The following is an 18,941-nucleotide window of genomic DNA, read 5'->3' as shown; positions in this document are numbered from 1 at the left end:
TCTCGTCCGGAAGCTTCAAACTACACTTTGAAGAGTACTTCGAAGGGACCCTTCAAAAGGTGCATTTGGCGAATTGAGACACGGCCCATGTCACCAAACGGCACAGTGATGACCTGTAGCTCTGGATATAGGCCCACTGACTGATTACAAGATTGTAGACACCTGTGATACTAATCAGTGGACACACCTTGGATTAACATGTGCCTTTGGTCACATTATTTTCACTCTTTTCTAGGGGTACCATCATTTTTGTCCAGGCCTGTTTATGTGCATAGTCTAGACAATAAACTAATATAACAGAGATGTGTCTTATTACAAAAATGTCATATTGTATGTAATGAATGTTGTCTGATACTAAATTGTGCATTTGACAAGCAGCTCAGTTGATGAACTGAGAGAAAGCAGGCTGACATCCCATTAGGTTCTGTTGGGCCTATAGGAGCCTATTCTTTGGTGCTGTGAAAAAAATTGAAGCTATAGTCACTAAATGTCTGAGCATTCAAATGCATTTACATTTACTGGTTCCATCTGTACAAAAAAATGTACAAAAAATGTGTGCAGGGTTCTCATTTTTATTCAAATATATCAACTGTAAAATGCTCATATAAAATAATGAGGTTGTGGATTAACTAAGCAATGTGTAATTTGTGATGTAGGAGAAAGCAGAGGAATCTACTTGGACACTGAGGTCATTGTGATCATACAGAGCGAAAAATAATAATACTGAGAATTTTAAAAGCAAAAAGTAATTTCAGTTTAATTTATACTCCAAAAAACACAATGTAAAATGTTTTCTTTACCTTGTACAGGAACTGGTACTGGTCCTCTTCCTGGTATATTAACTTTAAAATTCAATGAAATGTATTATCATGTACACAGTAAAAACATAGTTTAAAATATATATATATATATATATATATATATATATATATATATATATATATATATAAAACACACTTATATTTTTAATAGATAGAAGAATGAAAGTTGATTTCACTGATGTTTGGTTATGTAGTCGAATAATGTCTAGACTTGAAAGACTTTTAAGACTATCTATGATGTTTCTTTTTACAATAACTGTACCTCCAAAATATTGTGACATGTCTAAACTGTACAAAATGATTATATATATATATATATATATATATATATATATATATATATATATATATATATATATATATATATATATATATATATATATATATATATATATATATATATATATATATAATCTCTTACATGTTGTCTTGACATAGCTAAACTTGACAGTAAATCAGTAAATCTGCTCTACAGTAGGGGGCGTTCCAGTGTTGTCAGCCCTGACTTCTACTGACATTACCTGTAGCACTTCCTTCACTCTCATGTACTTCTCACACAGAGTACATGAGTTCAAACTGCCTTCTGATCATTTCCTGAGGCTTTGGATGCAACTCAAACAACAAAAATGGGATTACTCACTGTGTTCTGTGGGATTTCTGTTGCCTTTTTGGGTAGGAATAATTACATTTTACTAGTGAAATGTTTTGATTAGGTGAAATATTACGTATATTGCAAAGCTTAAAACACTCTGTGAAACTTAGTTTGTCTCAATTTTAACCTTGCGTTTACATATACTATACTGGTCAAAACAGTGTGGTATATAACATGCCAAAATTAATTTGTCAACAATTATCATTTCAGGTTTAGTCTCAGGAGCTGGTGTGTTGCCTGACTCTGTGGATGCAGCTCTAGGAGGCACAGTCATGTTCACCACATCACTGGCTCCAACACAAACTCCATTTATATCAATATCCTGGTCAACTGGCACTAAAAATATCATCAGTTCAAATGCTGCTGGTGGTAACTTCACTGGTCCAGAGTATGAAGGCAGGATCACTCTGTTCATCTCTACTGGATCTCTGGAGCTCAGGAACGTGGCTCTTAGTGACACTGGACAGTACAGTGTTAACATAGTAACAGGAGATGGACCAACACTTGGATCCATTTTATTGAACGTTTATGGTAATTATACATTTTGTATGATTACATTTATGTATTAATGTAAGAGCACTAAGGTTTGACAACAATATAACTGACATATATTTAAATATTTAAGGAGAGACACTGTGGGTGAATATGAAAAAATATAAAATTTAGAGATGCCAACTTAAAACTTTTTCATTAGTTTACTAATCTAAGAAAAAAAAAACATGTTTTTGGTTTTTTTTTTAGAAATGTTATAGGTTAAAATGGATAGAGCCATTATTACATTTCTTGCTTTTTTTTTTTTTTTTTTTTTTGACATATTGGGGGTTTTGGACCTTATTTAGTATTTGAATAACTAGACCTTACTGAAGTTTGGTGCGAAAATGTATTGTAAAACCTTAATAAATCAGGCTCAGAATTATATAACAACAAATCCTTCCGTATGATCAGTCAAAAGACTGGAACATTTGCTGTAGTTGCTATGTCAGTGTTTATTAATTGTTAGTAAAATATACTTCGATAGTTATTTTATTTTTCTGTACAAAAATATAACCCTGTGTTATTTGATTCTTATGATATATATGTGTGTGTGGGTGTGTGTGTTGTTGAAATGTTTCAGCTGTTTCTCTGCAGAATCTTTACCTTCTCTTTTGTGGGTTTGATTTAACTCTTTTGTCATTTTGCTCCCCTCAGAGCCAGTGTCTAATGTGAGAGTCACAGTCAACAGCTCAGACTTAGTGGAGTTCAACAGTTCTGTGACTCTCTCCTGTTCTGCTGATGGGGCCAATTCGACAACTTTCCTCTGGTTAAATGGCAGTACTGAAGTTACAGCCAGTGACAGAGTGCACCTCACTGATGGAGGAGCAACTCTCACTATAACCACTGTGGGGCGCTATGACCAGGGACCATTCACATGTAAAGTGTCTAATCCTGTCAGTAGCAGCATCAGTGACCCAGAACAACTCTTCATCAACTGTGAGTAAAAGATGTCTACAGTTAAAATACACAAACAATCCCATGTCTAACTTAACTAGGCCCGAGCCTGGGACAACATCCCGGCGAGGGACTCATTAAAACCACGTCCGGAGCATGGAAAATGGCAAAAATCAAGTAGTAAACACGCCCCGACATGGCAGTGAGTGGTGTCAAAAATTAGAACTCGACGAGCTCTAATTGTCACAAAAGTCCCCGAGAAAAAATAACGAAAGACGACTCGGTAGTGCCACCTCAAACTTTGATTTTCATGGGGCCAATGGGAGCCCGACTTGGAAAAAAGTGCACACCCTCGCATTCAGGACATCTCCAAACACAGTTTTCATCAGAAAAATTGCAAGTTTTTGAATATTTCAATAAAATATTTCTCTTTCCCACATTTTTTGTTGGGAAAACACTAATACAGCATTTATGCATATTTGTGAGCTTAACACAATGATACGCAAATCGTGGCACTATTTCACAAAATGGCTCTCTAGCGCCCTCTTCATGTTCTATTTTAAAAAATTCACAGAAGACAATCGATTTGTCGTGGACTTGTTAAAAAATTCACAGGGGCCTTATTTGTGATGGGGCACAATGTTAGAAAGTCACATGACTGTAGCTTTTATGGTTTAGGAGAAAAATAATGGGTGGAAAAAAAAATTCCATTATTATTATTATACATGCCGCTTTGAGGCCATTTTTGACCCCCTGAACGTAAACAAAAAGTCAATTTTATTGGACCCAAAATTCAAGATCAAGTTTTTTGAAATTCCTACTTAAAAATATTGAAAAATGACTCGGTAGTGCCCTCTAACAACCCCAATTATTATTATTATTATTATTTTTTTTACAAAGTTTGACATAGACATTTGAAATTTGGCACATACAACCTCCTTGACATACTGATCAAAAAGCCTCTATCTGCAACTATGTTACCGTGGTAACGTAATAAATGTGTCATTGAAATTAATGGAGTTCAGAGTAGTGGACTTTGTTGTAGACTAAATATATGCTCTACACTAATCCAACTATGGCCTAAAATTCAAGGTTGGTAAAAAAAAATTTGTATTGTCATGGGTAAAAAAATGTTTGTTTCAAAATGACTCAATAGCGCCACCTCAAAAATCAAAATACATTACGGGAGACCTTTTTTATCATAGACAAATGAATTTATGCTAAAAACATGGAACATATCAAGGCAAGTAAAAAATTATATTATGACTCCAAACTAAACCCTACAGGAAGTCGGCCATTGTGGGCGGAACCTCATTTTTTCAAAATTTTTTCTCTCACTTTTGAATTTTTTGCGCCTCGGATTTTCATTCAAGAAACCTGTCTAAAAATTAAAGAAAAACTCTCGCACACTGTCTCACTCTTAATGCAATTTTATTCCATACAACGTTTCGGTCGCTCTGACCTTCTTCAGGTATGAGGACAGCCCCTTCGCTCCCCTTATATAAATCAAGGGACCGCCCCCTATAGTTTAATCAACTAATGGTCGTAAGACACATGTATTCACAATCAGAACCCAAAAAACACCCGCAAGATTGTGCATAATTTCCCTTTACAAACGTTTTTTGTGAATTAAAATACATGGATAATAACCAGAAAAATATAATGATTATTACCAATCAGAAAAAATAGCAGATATATACTATATACCTTGGATTTTCGTAAAACGCTGGAGTGAAATCCTCAATAAATGTTCCCTGGACTTGATGCTTCTAGTAATAGAGAAAGTCACAGAAGAAGCCCAAGAACTAAAAGTGGAAATCCAGCAACAAGAGGAGGAGATGAAAAGAAAGTTTGGAGACATGTTTAAGGACATGGAACTTGTAATGACGGAGAACATAAGGAGATACCAAGAGACTCTGCAGGCATCGAAAATACGAAAGTACAGAAGAGACACAGAGGACTATCAAAGAAACCAGGTGTACAAATGGGACGAGGGAAACCAGCGCCGTGTGGATCAAAGAGATGATGGACCAATGCGCACGGATCCCACCTTTGCAGCAGGGACGCGTAAAACGAGGCGAGACTGGCGCAGACCCAACATGGACACCGAGGATTCTACACTGGAGAGTGATTCTACATACTCATCCCGGGAGTCTTCAGCGCCCTCTTCTTCTTTTTTAGCCAGACGACACCACAGAGAAAAAAGAAATGCAGACGGGGAAAACGCGGCGGCAAGACAAAGACAACGTCCCTGGACACGGAGCCACACCAGGACACGGTAACGAACATTTCGAAAAAAGAGCTTACTCAACAACAGCTCACTCTTCTATCGAAAGGTCTCTCCTTTGTCCCTCAGAAACCTGTGAATGCTTTCAATTTACAGATTGATTTGTTTAAATGTTTTAGACAAATAAAGTTAAAATATTTCTTTAGACATCAAAATGTTTCAAGAGAATCTATGACCCCCTTTAGACCAAAAAGCATTTTCTGTCCTCAAGTATCAAATCCTTCCATTAACACATTTTGTAGATTGGTTGAACGAGATGCTATGGATCTATGCAAAAATAAGTATAATTATACTGATAATTTAACTAAGGAAGAAAAGAAAGCGTTACATGAGTTAATGAATGATAAAGACATAATAATAAAGCCAGCGGATAAAGGGGGCGCAATTGTCATACAAGACACGGATAAATACGAAGCAGAAATACACTCACAGCTATCTGATGTCACCTATTATAAAAGACTGCCTGCAGATCCCACCTTAGCGTTTCAGAGTGAAATATTCCAGTACTTGGAGACTGCATTATCACGTGAGTGGGTGACCAAATCGGAGTTCCAGTTCTTGTGTTGCAGTAATCCTATTATACCGGTTTTTTACACACTGCCAAAAATACATAAAAATATTGATAATCCTCCGGGCCGTCCTATTGTAGCACAGATTGGCTCGTTATTGGCTCCTTTATCGGAATATGTGGACTTTTATATAAAAGAACATGTACAAAAACTACCAGCATATTTAAAAGACTCTACCGATTTTATTAATAAAATATCGGCAGTCACAGACCTCCCTGAAGATGTGCATTTACTCACGCTGGATGTCTCCAGCCTTTACACGAACATCCCACATGAGGAGGGGCTGGACGCAATGAACTTTTTTCTACAAACGCGTGAACTGTCTGAGAAGCCCCCCACTGAATTCATCCTGAATCTGGCGACTTTTGTCATGAAATACAATTACTTTAGTTTTAATAAGACATTTTACCAACAGGTGTCAGGTACAAGCATGGGCACGATATGCGCACCTAATTATGCCAATCTTTATATGGGTTATTTTGAACATCTGTATATTTTCAACCCTGAGCATAACCCTTATCACAAGAATATTCTGATATATTTCAGATACATTGATGATATATTCTGTGTTTTTCAAGGCAATCATGAGCAGGTAACAGACTTTGTGAATTTGATGAATCACTTTAAACCTAATCTAAAATTCACAAGTGAAGACAGCAAAAGGAAAATTCATTTTTTGGACATGTGGTTTGAAATTAGGGGCGGTCTCTTGAGTACAACACTGTATCAAAAGCCTACGGACAAGAATACTCTCCTACTGGCCATGAGTGCGCATCCCACGCACTTAAAAAGAGGTCTCCCTAAAAGCCAGTTTTTTCGCCTCAGACGGGTGTGCCAGAGTACACAGGACTTTATAGAAAAGTCCATAGAAATGAGGGCAAAATTCATGGAGAGAGGTTATTCTCAACCGTGGATAGAGGAGGCTTATCAAGCTGCGTTATCCAAACCAAGGGACGCACTTTTAACGAACAAGGACTCAGTGAATGTGAGACGTTTTTCTGCGATTTTTAATACAGTGTATTCACCCCAGAGCCACAAAATCAAATCAGTCATTTTGAAACACTGGCACATTTTAGAGACTGATCCGGAACTGACACAATTATTCAAAGATCCACCTCTGTTCACATATAGAAGAGGCAGAAATCGGAGAGATGCCTTGGTACATTCAAACTTTTCTCATGGCAGAAATACACCAAACGCGCAAACTCTTATTGCCCCTCTTCCTAATGGTAATTATAGGTGTGGCAGTTGCGCACAGTGCCATAATACCATCAAGACCTCTCATTTCTGCCATCCTTGTACTGGAAAGAAGTTTCCCATCAAGAGTGTCATCACGTGCGCGTCAACCCACGTGGTGTACCTGTTGCGTTGTCCGTGCGGTCTTGCATATGTGGGAAAAACCACACGAAAACTAAAAACCCGCATCAGTGAACACAAAAGCGCGATAAGACGCCAAGATGCGGACTCTCCTGTAGCTGTCCATTTTAACCTGTTAAAACATGATGTGTCTTCTCTTCGCTTCTGCGGGATTGAACAGGTGCCTGCTCCACGGAGGGGTGGAGACCACGACCGCGCGTTAAAGAGACGTGAAGCCTATTGGATTTTTACTTTACAAACTCTTAGTCCTAAGGGCTTAAATGATGAACTGTTGTTTAATGTAATGTTGTGATGTGGATATGTAGAACTGTTTTTTGCCCTCTCTCTGAGTTATGAGGGAGATGTAATGGAACCTTTTGGAGGGGTCAGTTATGTCATTTATGTCTATTATGCTGTTTTTTACGAAAATCCAAGGTATATAGTATATATCTGCTATTTTTTCTGATTGGTAATAATCATTATATTTTTCTGGTTATTATCCATGTATTTTAATTCACAAAAAACGTTTGTAAAGGGAAATTATGCACAATCTTGCGGGTGTTTTTTGGGTTCTGATTGTGAATACATGTGTCTTACGACCATTAGTTGATTAAACTATAGGGGGCGGTCCCTTGATTTATATAAGGGGAGCGAAGGGGCTGTCCTCATACCTGAAGAAGGTCAGAGCGACCGAAACGTTGTATGGAATAAAATTGCATTAAGAGTGAGACAGTGTGCGGGAGTTTTTCTTTAATTTTTAGACAAGTGCTTCACCTCCTACGCACCTGTCGCCCAGTCGGGTGTGCGGAGTTCACACAGAAACGAGGACTGCATTCAAGAAACCTGCAAATTGGTCAAAATGAACTAGACCCACGTGAGAATGAAGGCTACTCTCTTGATTTTTTTAAAGTTATAAAATGTGGGTGTGGCCAGCCTGCAAAGAAAAAAGACATTTTTTGAAGCTTTAAATGGCCCGTAACTCAGACATGCAGTTTTCTATTTCCCGGCATTAATATACGTTTTGTTCAAAATCTTGATTTGAATGCATAGATATAATTTACATATGTCAAACATTACATTGCTCCACAGCGCCCCCTTGAACTTTTTAATGGTAAATGGTAAAAAAAATTACTTTGTCACAAACATTTGAAATTTGTCATGGACATCCCTATTGACATACTGAACAAAAAAGCCAATGACAACATACCTCTATTTTCAAATGTGTTTCCATGGCAGCGTCTGACATTTATCAATGAAATACATGGGTTTTGGTTAACTGGGATGAAAAATAATTTCTTTGTCATAGACCCTTGAAATTTGGGACACATATTCCTCTCATCATACTGAATAAAAAAGCCAATAAAGACATACCTCTATTTCCAATTGTGCAGGTGTGACAATGTCATAAATGGTCTCTTTGTAATGAATTGAGTAGTATTACTGAGATGCTGTTTTGGGGGGGAGGGGCGATGTAAGCGGGAACGCAGGATCTTCATGAGGCATTTAGCCCGCGGTCGCAAGGGGTGGCGAGGGCCTTTATCACTGCTTGCAGTTTTAATGTAACTTATATTTGATATTTTCAGATGGACCTGATGGTCCCATTTTGAGCGTCTCTCCTTTACTTGATTACTATGAGGAAGGCTCAGACGTGTCTCTGTCCTGCTCAGCTGACTCCAGACCTGCAGCTCAGTTTAAATGGCTTTTAAATGGAACGTTATTGTCTTTTACTGGAGCACAAATGGAACTTAAGACCATCCAGACGAGTCAGAGTGGAAACTACAGCTGTCAGGCTTTCAACAACAAAACTCTGAGATATACAACGTCTCAGCCTGCAAGCATCTCTGTGCTGGGTAAACGTGCAGTTTTATACACGTCCTTCATGTATTTTTACCTGGCACCACTGTGGACATAAAATCCACCCTTTGTAATTTCTTGATCCATCAAGGCGAGCATGTGATTATAATGTGATTTGCAAAACATATATTATCAATTCAAGACAAACATATATCAATATTGTAATATTTCCTGTAACTTATCTTATCTTCACACCACTTATATCAGTATCCGATGAGGAAGCCTTTGTGTGATATTTATTTTTTCTTTCACAGGGAGAATCACAAATATTCATGTTGAGTCATCATCCAATGAGCCAATCGAAGGCGCCTCAGTGAATATAACCTGTGATGCCTCTGGTTCCATCTTCACCAGAAAGTGGTTGATAAATGAACAGGAGCTAAATCCTTCTGAAAACATTGTATTTTATGAACAAAAACGAGTGTTGTCCCTTAGAGTCTTGAACAGAAAAGACAGTGGAAAATACGTGTGTGAAATCAGCAACCCCATCAGCACTCAGACAACTGTTTACACTCTGAGTGTAATCTGTAAGTGTCAGGACAAACTGCTTTATGTTTCATTCATTTACTGTAGAATATTAACTTTACATTATTTTTCAGATGGACCAGAAAATGTTCAAATCTCAGGTCCAGAAAAGATTCAAGTGAAAAAAACACTAAAATTAACCTGTTTTAGTGACTCTGTACCAGCTGCTAACTACACCTGGATAAAGAATGGGACTGTTCTCACTCAGTCGTCTGAATATATCAAATCCATGGCTGGATCTTCAGACAGTGGACAGTACATCTGTCGAGCTTCAAATGAAATCACAAAGAAAACATCTGAGGCAGCACATACACTGCTTGTTACAGGTATTGACTTCTACTATTGAATTACATTTTTCTTCATTAATTTGAACACATTTTCAGTTCTACCGCATGGGACATCTCTCATCAGTTCACTGTTTCAGGCTCTTTCTCAAAACACTCAACACAGCTCTAATTCAGACTCAAGCATTTAACCTTGTTTTTTCTACTACTACAGGCTGTTAATGCATGGTAAACAACTTTGGTTGAAACATAACAGCAAACATTAATTATTTTTATGCAGTAAAATCTAACAATGTAGAACATTGTTTTGTTTTTGTTTTTTGCACTCAAACATAGAAAAGTGTCTCAGAAGAGAGTGGGGACTGTACAGATTTAATATAGAGACCACTCACATACATTATAGATATCCAGTGTGATGTTGGTCTAGATTTTTGATCAGATTTTCAAAAACACAGACATTAGCTGCTTGGAAATCAGTAATGTGTAAATTTTATATGTTTTTTTTTTTTTTTTTTTTTTTGTATTTATTTTTACAACCACATTGAGATATATACATTGGTTTTAGATTACTCAGACCAGATTAGGTCGTGAAACAGTGAAACCCTGTTTGGTTTTGTCTGACTTGGTTTAGTAAATGATCATTTTGAAGAAAATTTAAAAACTACAATCTACAGTTGCAAGCTGTGAATCAGATTGTTTAAGTTGTTTATTTTTCTTTAGCTCCCAGTGGCTGTTCGGCAGGCTGCATTGTTGGAATAGTATTTGGGTGTATTGCACTTGCTCTAGTTGTGTTTGCTGGAGTGTTTTTCTTCCTCAGGAAAAAGTAAGTAGAATAAACATTGGCATCATGTTTAATTCTGTGTTATACGATCGAATCTATGTAAATTATAAATTATTATGAACTGGACCAACACTTTTGAGAAACTGACCACACATCAGTCCTGAAAGTAGCATCAAATCTCAATACTCATGTAGACACGTAAAAAATGACATAAATAGGACCGATTTGAACCTGTTCTTAATAGTTTTAGAAAGTTAATAAGAGAAAGAAAGAAAGGATGATAATAATAAAAAAAGGTGGTAACATGGTAATATTTCAGAAATGACTTTCTTTGTGTTGAGAATAGCATTGTATTGTAAAAAAATGTATGTGTATATATATATCACGTCTGAGTTTGAAATTTTAGTATTGTAACAGTGCGCTACAACTAAGTGACTTAATGCTTATCCTCTCCCAAAAGTAGAAAGCTGGGGGAAAAGTCAAACTCTCGAACAGGTAAGGACAAACATAGATGTGAAATCATTACAATTCCTGATCACTTAATCATTTCATGTCTGTGTTTTATTATCTTAAAGATGGTGGAGGTCAGGACAACTCTGCATATGCACAAAATCAGGTAAGACATCCATAATAATGCCATAATAATATGAATAAAAATCATTGGACGATGAGAACATTTTTATTTCTAGTATTATAGACAGTATTATATCATATACTGTACAATATTAATTTCACTGTTTGGGATTTTTTTAAAGAATGTTGAAATTGACAATGTAGATACTAATGATAAATTATGAGTAATTTCTAGGCACAGCTGCTTAATTTGAATTTAAATATTTGGTCTAAAATAGATTTTTCCTATTAATTTTTTTTTTTTTTTCAGTTGTTTTGGCACTTTTTTGAAACTTTTGATAAATCTGGCTAATCTTTTGTCAGATTTATGAAAAGTAACAAAGTAAAAAGTTTACATTTTGTGGTTAAAATATAAACACATCAGTTTTATAAACTTATCTAAACATCATCCAGACACTGTCTGAAGAATACAACACTTAAAGGTGTAGTGTGTCAGAGACCTGATCAGTTCTGAAAGTAAAACAGCATTTTGCTGGGCTACTATTTTGTGTAAGAAAACTTTACCTCTTTTAGATTTTGTGTGAGCTGTTAATCAAATGTCAATTTTGAATAGAGAAATATGTCAATGTGAGTGAAAAAAATGTAACTTGTAGAAAAAAAGAAGCTCTTGCAGACTGTTTCATCCTGTTTTTTTATACAGTTTATCTTATTGGGTTTTTTAGTTTTCTTTTTTTTCTACTAGTTCAATTTAAATGTGCCATTTGTGGACCTCTTGCAAGAAAATATACACAAATGTTCTTCAAAGTCACTTTTTTTTTTTTTTTTTTACTTCTGTGTCTTAAACAAAATCTATTCAAAACTGTGAGTGTTGATTATTAAATAAGGCTTAATAGGCCTATATTAGCAGTCCATCGCTTATTATTGATCCCTTTATTTGCTGCAGCCCTGAAATGATGACTGTTTCTATGCCGACGAGTTTGTTTAATTTTTCTTCTGTATTTTTTTTTATTCTAGGAGGTGAATTATGCCGACATCAAGTTTGTCAGAAAGGATGGTGGCGCGGTGCATCTATCTCCACCGAATCAGACAGAATATGCAGAGGTGCAAAAAAGAAACGATCAACCAGCTTCCAGACTGCCGACCTACAACGACCACGTGAAGAGAGTGAGAAGACCCCCTCCTATGCCCCCGACCACAGGCACAGAGTACGCTGAGATACGCAGGAAATGACATCACCTCAGAGTTTTTCTTTTGTCAACAGACTCAGTGATGTTTATAGCAACGGCGATTGGACTTGAGTTTGTAGCTGGTTAATAATTGTCAGACAAATGAGACAAGAGGTGGCTTTCATTTTCCCATGCATTATAAAACCAGATGTACTGTCTGTAAATAGACCTTTATATAAGGCTATGGAATTATGCAAATTAGAGTCAGGCAGCATTTTACTTGAGTTGGTTTGAATTTTAACACTCCTTAGATAGAATATTGTTGTGTTTTGTTTTTGTTTTTTGTTTTTGTTTTTGTTTTTGTTTTGTGTGATTTTTATGATTGTGACCTGCAGTGCAGCTCCCCACTTGAACCCATGTGAACTTAATTCGACTTATTCAGGGTTTTAATGTGTGTGGTCTTTGTTTGTAACTTACTTCAAAATGTTATAATTAATTACATTCTCAAATAAATAATTAAGCAGATGTCTCACTTACAAATTGAAGAATGTTTAAAGGGCATTTATCTTGCTAAGTGAACTGGGATTAATCTGAATTCAACCTTGAGGAGTGTAAGGATAAGTATTTTACCAGTGTCAGGATGCAGCACATGGTTTATTTGTGTGCACCAAGTCATTCTAAAACAGAAAATATGTAAAGACTATGATTGAATAAATGCAAAAAAAATTTATCTTTTATTTTTGTTTTGATTTTTAAAGATTGAGTACATGTTAAAGCCTTTTCTCATTCTCAGTGTACAAAGCTTTATATCAGATTGTGACAAAATGCACTGTGTGTCTAATCATCTTGACCTAATAATCTCTTGTGTAAATGAAAAAAGGAGGTGTCAGTGATCACTAAGATGAGATAAGCAGGAATAAAAAAGGCCAACAGTTCAACTTCCAGCAAATAATAAAAGTAAGTAGATTACAGTTATAGCTCTGATTAAATTCAGTGCATGTAACTTGCTTATCGAACAAAATAATACTTTTTTGTGAAGGTACAATCTACAAACTTCCGTGTTTTTAGACCATAGGTTATCTTTTAGAGAACAGCTCTTCCCCTCAGAGCGTGGGCTGTTGACTAACTTCCGTGAACACATCAGATGACTCAATGAGTTACGGTTAGACCAACTGGATGTAGATGGTTAAATATTCAGCCATGTCGTAGCAGAGAGTGGACTTTGGATAAAGTCTGTTCAAAGTGACTGGCGTGAGAAACAGCAGCATCTAGTGTTCATACTGTAGGTGTGTCAGTGTAAAAAGTGTAAAAAGTTTTTTGGTTTGTGCAATGAATTATGTTATGAACACTTTATTCAATTTAAAGTGAATCAAATGGATAGACTGCAAATTAGGTTGCAGGGTATTTTCTAATGTCAATAAAGGTGTACAACAGAACAGATCCACAAATTCACAAGTGCCATAAAGTGTTAATGTTTGGTGAAGTGCAGGTGAAAGTATGGAGCGTTGCTGTAACTACCTTTTATCATAAATAACTTTCCTATCAAAAGCCAATGACCTTTCACCTTCTCATCAAGAGATATTTTATATAGCCACCTATTCCAGTAATGTGTACTGTAAGTGAACCTTTGTCCTTGCAATAAAGTTATTAAAACATTCAAAATACCTTCTCATTCTTTCTTTATTGCAAAGCTTTTCATACATATATATCATTAAGCAGCCACTCTCACAATCACACATTTGGAAGAGAAATTTATGGAAATTAACTATAAGCATTACTATAACATTCTAGTTATACAGTCCTATTGCACATCACACTCACTGTTTTTGTAAGACTTTTACTAATAACCCAAGCTCACCAAAAGAGGTCAGTGTTCTGCTGCAAAAAGTTGTAAAAAACATTTTTCTGATCATCTTTCTGGTATTGGTGGGTTGGTGGGATTTAGAATAAGACGATGCCCTGATCCCAGATGGAGGCAATTTCCCTGTTGATAACATTTTTATAAGAAATATCTAAAAACCTGATCATTTCTATTTGTGACTAGGCTGTAGAAGTTAGCCCATGTAGTCAGAGTTGCCTCCAAAAGAGCAAAAGTTGTGTCATGCTCATACTTTCTTGTTTTTATTTGTTTTTCAGGTATGGTCATTTATCTGACTACAGGCTTCTATTGAGCTGATGAGAACAAGACAGAAAGATTTTGTATATAAAACATTCTTAATCTTATCCTTTATAAATCTCTCATTGTTGTCATGTGATGCTGGTTTGCCCATGAGTGAACTTTGGACTGGAGGTAAACACATGTATTTGCAGAGAGCTTTTATGTGATGAGCAATGATGTGGTAGTCAAACAAGGCATAAAATGTTATTCATGGATTTGATTGTTAGTGCATTTATCAGAATCTCATATTTGCATCTATATGAGAATTTGTAAATGTGTCAAAAAATAACATTTAAAAACACCTGTGTAATCCCTCAGTCAACCAGGTATGATCCATAGCAAATGAAAAATGCAATTGAGCTAAAGTTTTAGAGTGAGTACTATTTCAAAAACACAATCAAGAATACTATATTTAAAGTGACATGATGTTTCACTAGTTTCTGTATTTTGTCATTTCTAAAAAATAAAATAAAATAAAAAAGTACACTCAAACAATATGTCACTTTAAATATAGTATTGATAAATATAGTTTATATTTTATAGTTTATAGTTTATGTTATTTCCATATTAAGCCAATTCCAATACTGAGGCAGATTTGAGACTCACATTTGAGAAACATTATTTCATATTTCTTGGATTGTGCTTTTGTTTTGATGCTTTAAACGTAACATCCCAAGTTTTGTTTAAAATTAAATGCGTTTCAAAATCCTCAGTGATGTCAACCCAACAGAAGTTTCAATAACATACCTTCTGTCATAATTTGTCATATTGTGTTTGGTCATCTGTAGGACTTCACCCAGCTCAGTAAACTCACCTGGTAAAGTTTTCTTTGTGATGCTGAATGAAAGATGACTAAATAGTTGAGAACACCTGCAGATAAGATGGGTGCAGTGACAATATGGGCTTATGGGTGAGGGGCTGGTCATGAACATATCCATGTATAATAGAGAGCAATGGGTAGTGGTACTTTCAGAGCGAAAACACAGTGGAGATGGAGAGACTGATGTTTGCTATTGGGGCACTGCTGCTGTTAAATCCAGGTAGGCTGTTATTTGTTTGGTACATACTGCTATTTTTTGTGGAATTAAAATGTCATGACATTTGACTTGGCCTTTCACGATAATACATTTTGAAGTTCGATATATTGGTGACATAGAAACATCATTTATGCCACTGACACAATAACCTAAAAGCAGATTTAAACCACAAAAACTACTCTAAATCTAAAATATTGTTAAATAACCATGAGCTGCAATAAATAAACAGCAGAATGAAACACTTCAGTACTTTGCTTGCATCTGTAACGTTCCTTAGAAGTTATTAATTCAAATTTCTATATTCAAATCTTATATAGCCAGAAAATAACCAGAAAATTCCCAGTACAAAGGAAAAGTACCCACGATAAATCTTGACCCCCGAAAATATTGTTCCATCTTTCACATATTGAATGATAAGTCCGTATAGTGATTATCATGACAGGCCTAATTTGTCTCACCCTTATCGTATGACTTACAGTTTCTTTTAAAATAATTTGGATTCATATTTAGTATGTAGATATTTTGTGTGTTTATATTCATATATATTTATACGGTATTGGATTTTATTATTTTTATATACAAATTGAAGAAAACTGTAAAAGCATATCCTACTTTATATGTTGGCAAATAATGACATCAAATAATATCTTATAGACTGTTGAAACTGTTCATATAAAATGTATTCAGAATAAATTACTAGTCTTACCGGTCACCGTTTTTGCTTATGGTACAGTACATGTTGCACAACAAACATACTCTCCAGTACAGTCTTCTGCTGTTATTTGCAACTTGTACAAATACATATGTTTTATGTTGTATACATGGTTTATATCATGTTAACTGCATATGGTCCAACATCAGTTCATTGGTTTTCTTCTTCTTCCCAGAGGCCTGCAGTACTATGGAGGTCAAACCCTCAGCTAACCCAGTGGTGGTGGGTCAAAGCATCACCCTGTCCCTGTCCCCTCCCACCTCCCTGAACAGTGGCAGCTGGGCAGTGGGGGATGTCTTCATTCTCACCTGGTCCAAATTAGGTGACAAAGACCAGGTGGCAGTCTACCCCAACTACATGGGTCGGGCGTCAATAGATGGTAGCAGAGCGCTGACTTTAAGCTCTCTCAGCATGAATGATTCTGGGGTGTACACCATGAGGAGCACTGACCCGGGGGTCACTGCATCCGTCAAACTCACTGTACTGGGTAAGAGTAAGCATCTTGTAAGTTCTGTATGTTAGCTCTTTTATGAGTAGTCAAGAAGGCCTTATTACTTTATCAAAAGTAAGTCTACCTAATTGGAAAGTATAGCTGCAGGTGGCAGTATAAGACTAGGCAAGGCAAGGCATGTTTATATGTATGGCACAATTCATATACAAAGTAATTCAAAGTCCTTAAGAAATCCATTAAAATCACAAAGAAAACATAAATAATCATCATAAAATTAACATTAAAAGAGAAGAGTGCAGAATAAAAACCTTTCATTCATATGCACAGCTAAACAGAACTGTGTAGAGTCTGGATTTAAACATTATCAAAATAGAGGCCTGTCTCACATCTTCAGGAAGATTGAAACTGAAAAAAAACCTGAAACACCGTTTCTTCATGTTTAGTCCTGACTCTGAGCACCAGCAGGAGGCCTTTCCCTGAAGTCCTCAGAGTGCAAGATGGTTCATATAGCAAGAACATGTCAGAGATGTACTTTGGTGCTTGGCCATAGAGAGACTTGTACACAAGCAGAGCTGCTTTAAAATGTATTCTATGTGCCCCGGGAAGCCAGTGCAGACACTTGAGCACAGGACTTACAGTTGAAAACATACAGTTATACCGGTAGTCGAAACACAGGAAACAAGAAAAATTAGGTGATCTAGTGAAAGAATACAACCAATCAAAGTCAGTTAAATGTAACGGGTCAAAAATGTATCCCAACAAGAGCAAATATTGACGTTAAAGATTTATTTTTTAATTGAGTTTATTTGTTTATCAGCGACAAAGGTGCATTATGTCATTTTTCTGGTTGAGGACCTGGCGCCTGTCTGCATACATGAATGGAAATGTTAGAAATGTTGCCCACTATATCATTAAACATATCTATTTTCAAAAGACACAAGCAAGTGACGCCACCAGGTCAATTTACAGGTCAGATCTACAAATAACATCCCCACAGAGACAAGCAAATAGTAAACCCTCCACCAGAGAAGTTACATAGCTCACTTTAAGCAATGAGTGGAACATCAGCAAGCTCACACTATTCACTATTGTAAAATGTAAAAAAAAAAAACATATTCATAGTTAATTTGTACATTTATATTTTTTGTCCTCGCAGAGCCTGTTTCCAATGTTACCACAAGTTCCAATGATTCTGCTCTGATTGAACACATGGACACGGCTGTTGCCTTGTGTTCCGTCTCCTCGGGGTCCTTCATTTCACTGGTCTGGTTTAACAGCAGCTCTGAAGTTACAGCCAATGACCGGGTCCAGCTCACTGAGGGAAACTCCACTCTCACTATAGTCAAAGTCAGCCGCCATGACCAGGGACCCTTCACATGCTGCGCTTTTAATCCTGTCAGTAATGCAACCAGTAACCCAGTCAACTTCACCATATACTGTAAGTAAAACATCGGAATACAGCAGAATCCCATTTAATTTGTGGAATTAACTTACTTAGAGTTATATTTGAATTGATTCACGCATGTTTGAGTAATCTGGCATTTTCCTGTATGTGAAACTCTCAGAAAATTGCCGATTTCAGCCACTCCCTATTCCCACCCACTTCTCTGTACAGATTTTTTTTTTCAAAAATCTGGGATGGACCTGTTTCTATTGTTAAGCTGCTTTAGACTAACATTACAATTACACTGAATAAAATGTCTTTGTTAATTAATCTTCTATTTCATATTGATTTTATTTTTTTTCTAGATGGGCCTGATAATATGAACATGACTCTTGGATCTCATACAACTGGATCTAATGTGACGGCAGTGTGTGCATCTGAGTCCAATCCTCCAGCTCAAATGCAGTGGGCTTTCAAAGAACAACTTTTGAACACCACCGGCTCTGTGTTGGAGTTATACCATGTCACTAAAGACCAAAGTGGCTCTTATTCCTGTTTCGCCTTCAACAATGAGACAAACCTGAGCCGCAATGTCACTGGATACCTTGATATAAAAGGTGAGGAGGGAAAAAAATACTATTATAAAAACACACATTTCTATATTTAACACATTTTTATCTTTTGTCTTTTTTGAATAGACGCCATTTCTGGATCAGAACAGCCAACTGCAGATTTATGGCTGCTCTGTGTACTGTGTTTGGCTGGAGTGGCTTTTACATTTTCTTATATATAAAATACACAATCACATGGGTATAATCACTAACTTGATGCACGATTTAAACATGGAATTGTGACTGTGAAAATAAAATCTGTAATCTTTTACTACCTCATCCAACTGCACTA

The 18,941-nt window shown here is 36.2% G+C and overlaps 2 protein-coding genes across 3 annotated transcripts; both read left to right on the top strand.

The window, feature by feature from the left end:
• Positions 1-1,371: 1,371 nt before the first annotated feature.
• Positions 1,372-13,889, top strand: LOC117384176 (carcinoembryonic antigen-related cell adhesion molecule 5-like). Of its 2 annotated transcripts, none has more exons than XM_033981460.2 (10): positions 1,372-1,493; positions 1,684-2,004; positions 2,662-2,943; positions 8,697-8,963; positions 9,222-9,494; positions 9,567-9,818; positions 10,497-10,599; positions 11,018-11,052; positions 11,133-11,173; positions 12,145-13,889. In XM_033981460.2, exons 1-10 carry the CDS (start codon positions 1,448-1,450, stop codon positions 12,358-12,360), a joined length of 1,836 nt encoding a protein of 611 aa, XP_033837351.2. In that variant the 5' UTR covers positions 1,372-1,447; the 3' UTR covers positions 12,361-13,889. The 2 variants fall into 2 exon arrangements, with proteins under 2 accessions (XP_033837351.2, XP_055083883.1); XM_055227908.1 differs by having other exon boundaries at positions 11,021-11,052; positions 12,145-13,014.
• A 2,503-nt stretch (positions 13,890-16,392) lies between these two features.
• LOC129456962 (carcinoembryonic antigen-related cell adhesion molecule 1-like) lies at positions 16,393-18,687 on the top strand (the record flags this gene model as incomplete). Its single annotated transcript, XM_055228076.1, has 3 exons — positions 16,393-16,690; positions 17,811-18,092; positions 18,404-18,687. Coding segments are annotated over exons 1-3 (864 nt in total), but the record flags the coding sequence as incomplete, so codon positions are not given.
• Positions 18,688-18,941: the final 254 nt, after the last annotated feature.

This window comes from Periophthalmus magnuspinnatus, chromosome 16, assembly GCF_009829125.3.
Source record: "Periophthalmus magnuspinnatus isolate fPerMag1 chromosome 16, fPerMag1.2.pri, whole genome shotgun sequence".
Taxonomy (NCBI): domain Eukaryota; kingdom Metazoa; phylum Chordata; class Actinopteri; order Gobiiformes; family Gobiidae; genus Periophthalmus; species Periophthalmus magnuspinnatus.
The sequence above is the reverse complement of the archived record's forward strand: the minus strand, read 5'-3'. Positions and strand labels throughout refer to the sequence as shown.

Coding starts and splice junctions, on each gene's coding strand:
- LOC117384176 (XM_033981460.2), top strand. CDS start 1,448: ATGGGATTACTCACTGTGTTCTGTGGGATTTCTGTTGCCTTTTTGG. Junction 9,819..10,496: donor ACATACACTGCTTGTTACAG/GTATTGACTTCT, acceptor ATTTTTCTTTAG/CTCCCAGTGGCTGTTCGGCA. Junction 10,600..11,017: donor TTTTTCTTCCTCAGGAAAAA/GTAAGTAGAATA, acceptor CTCTCCCAAAAG/TAGAAAGCTGGGGGAAAAGT.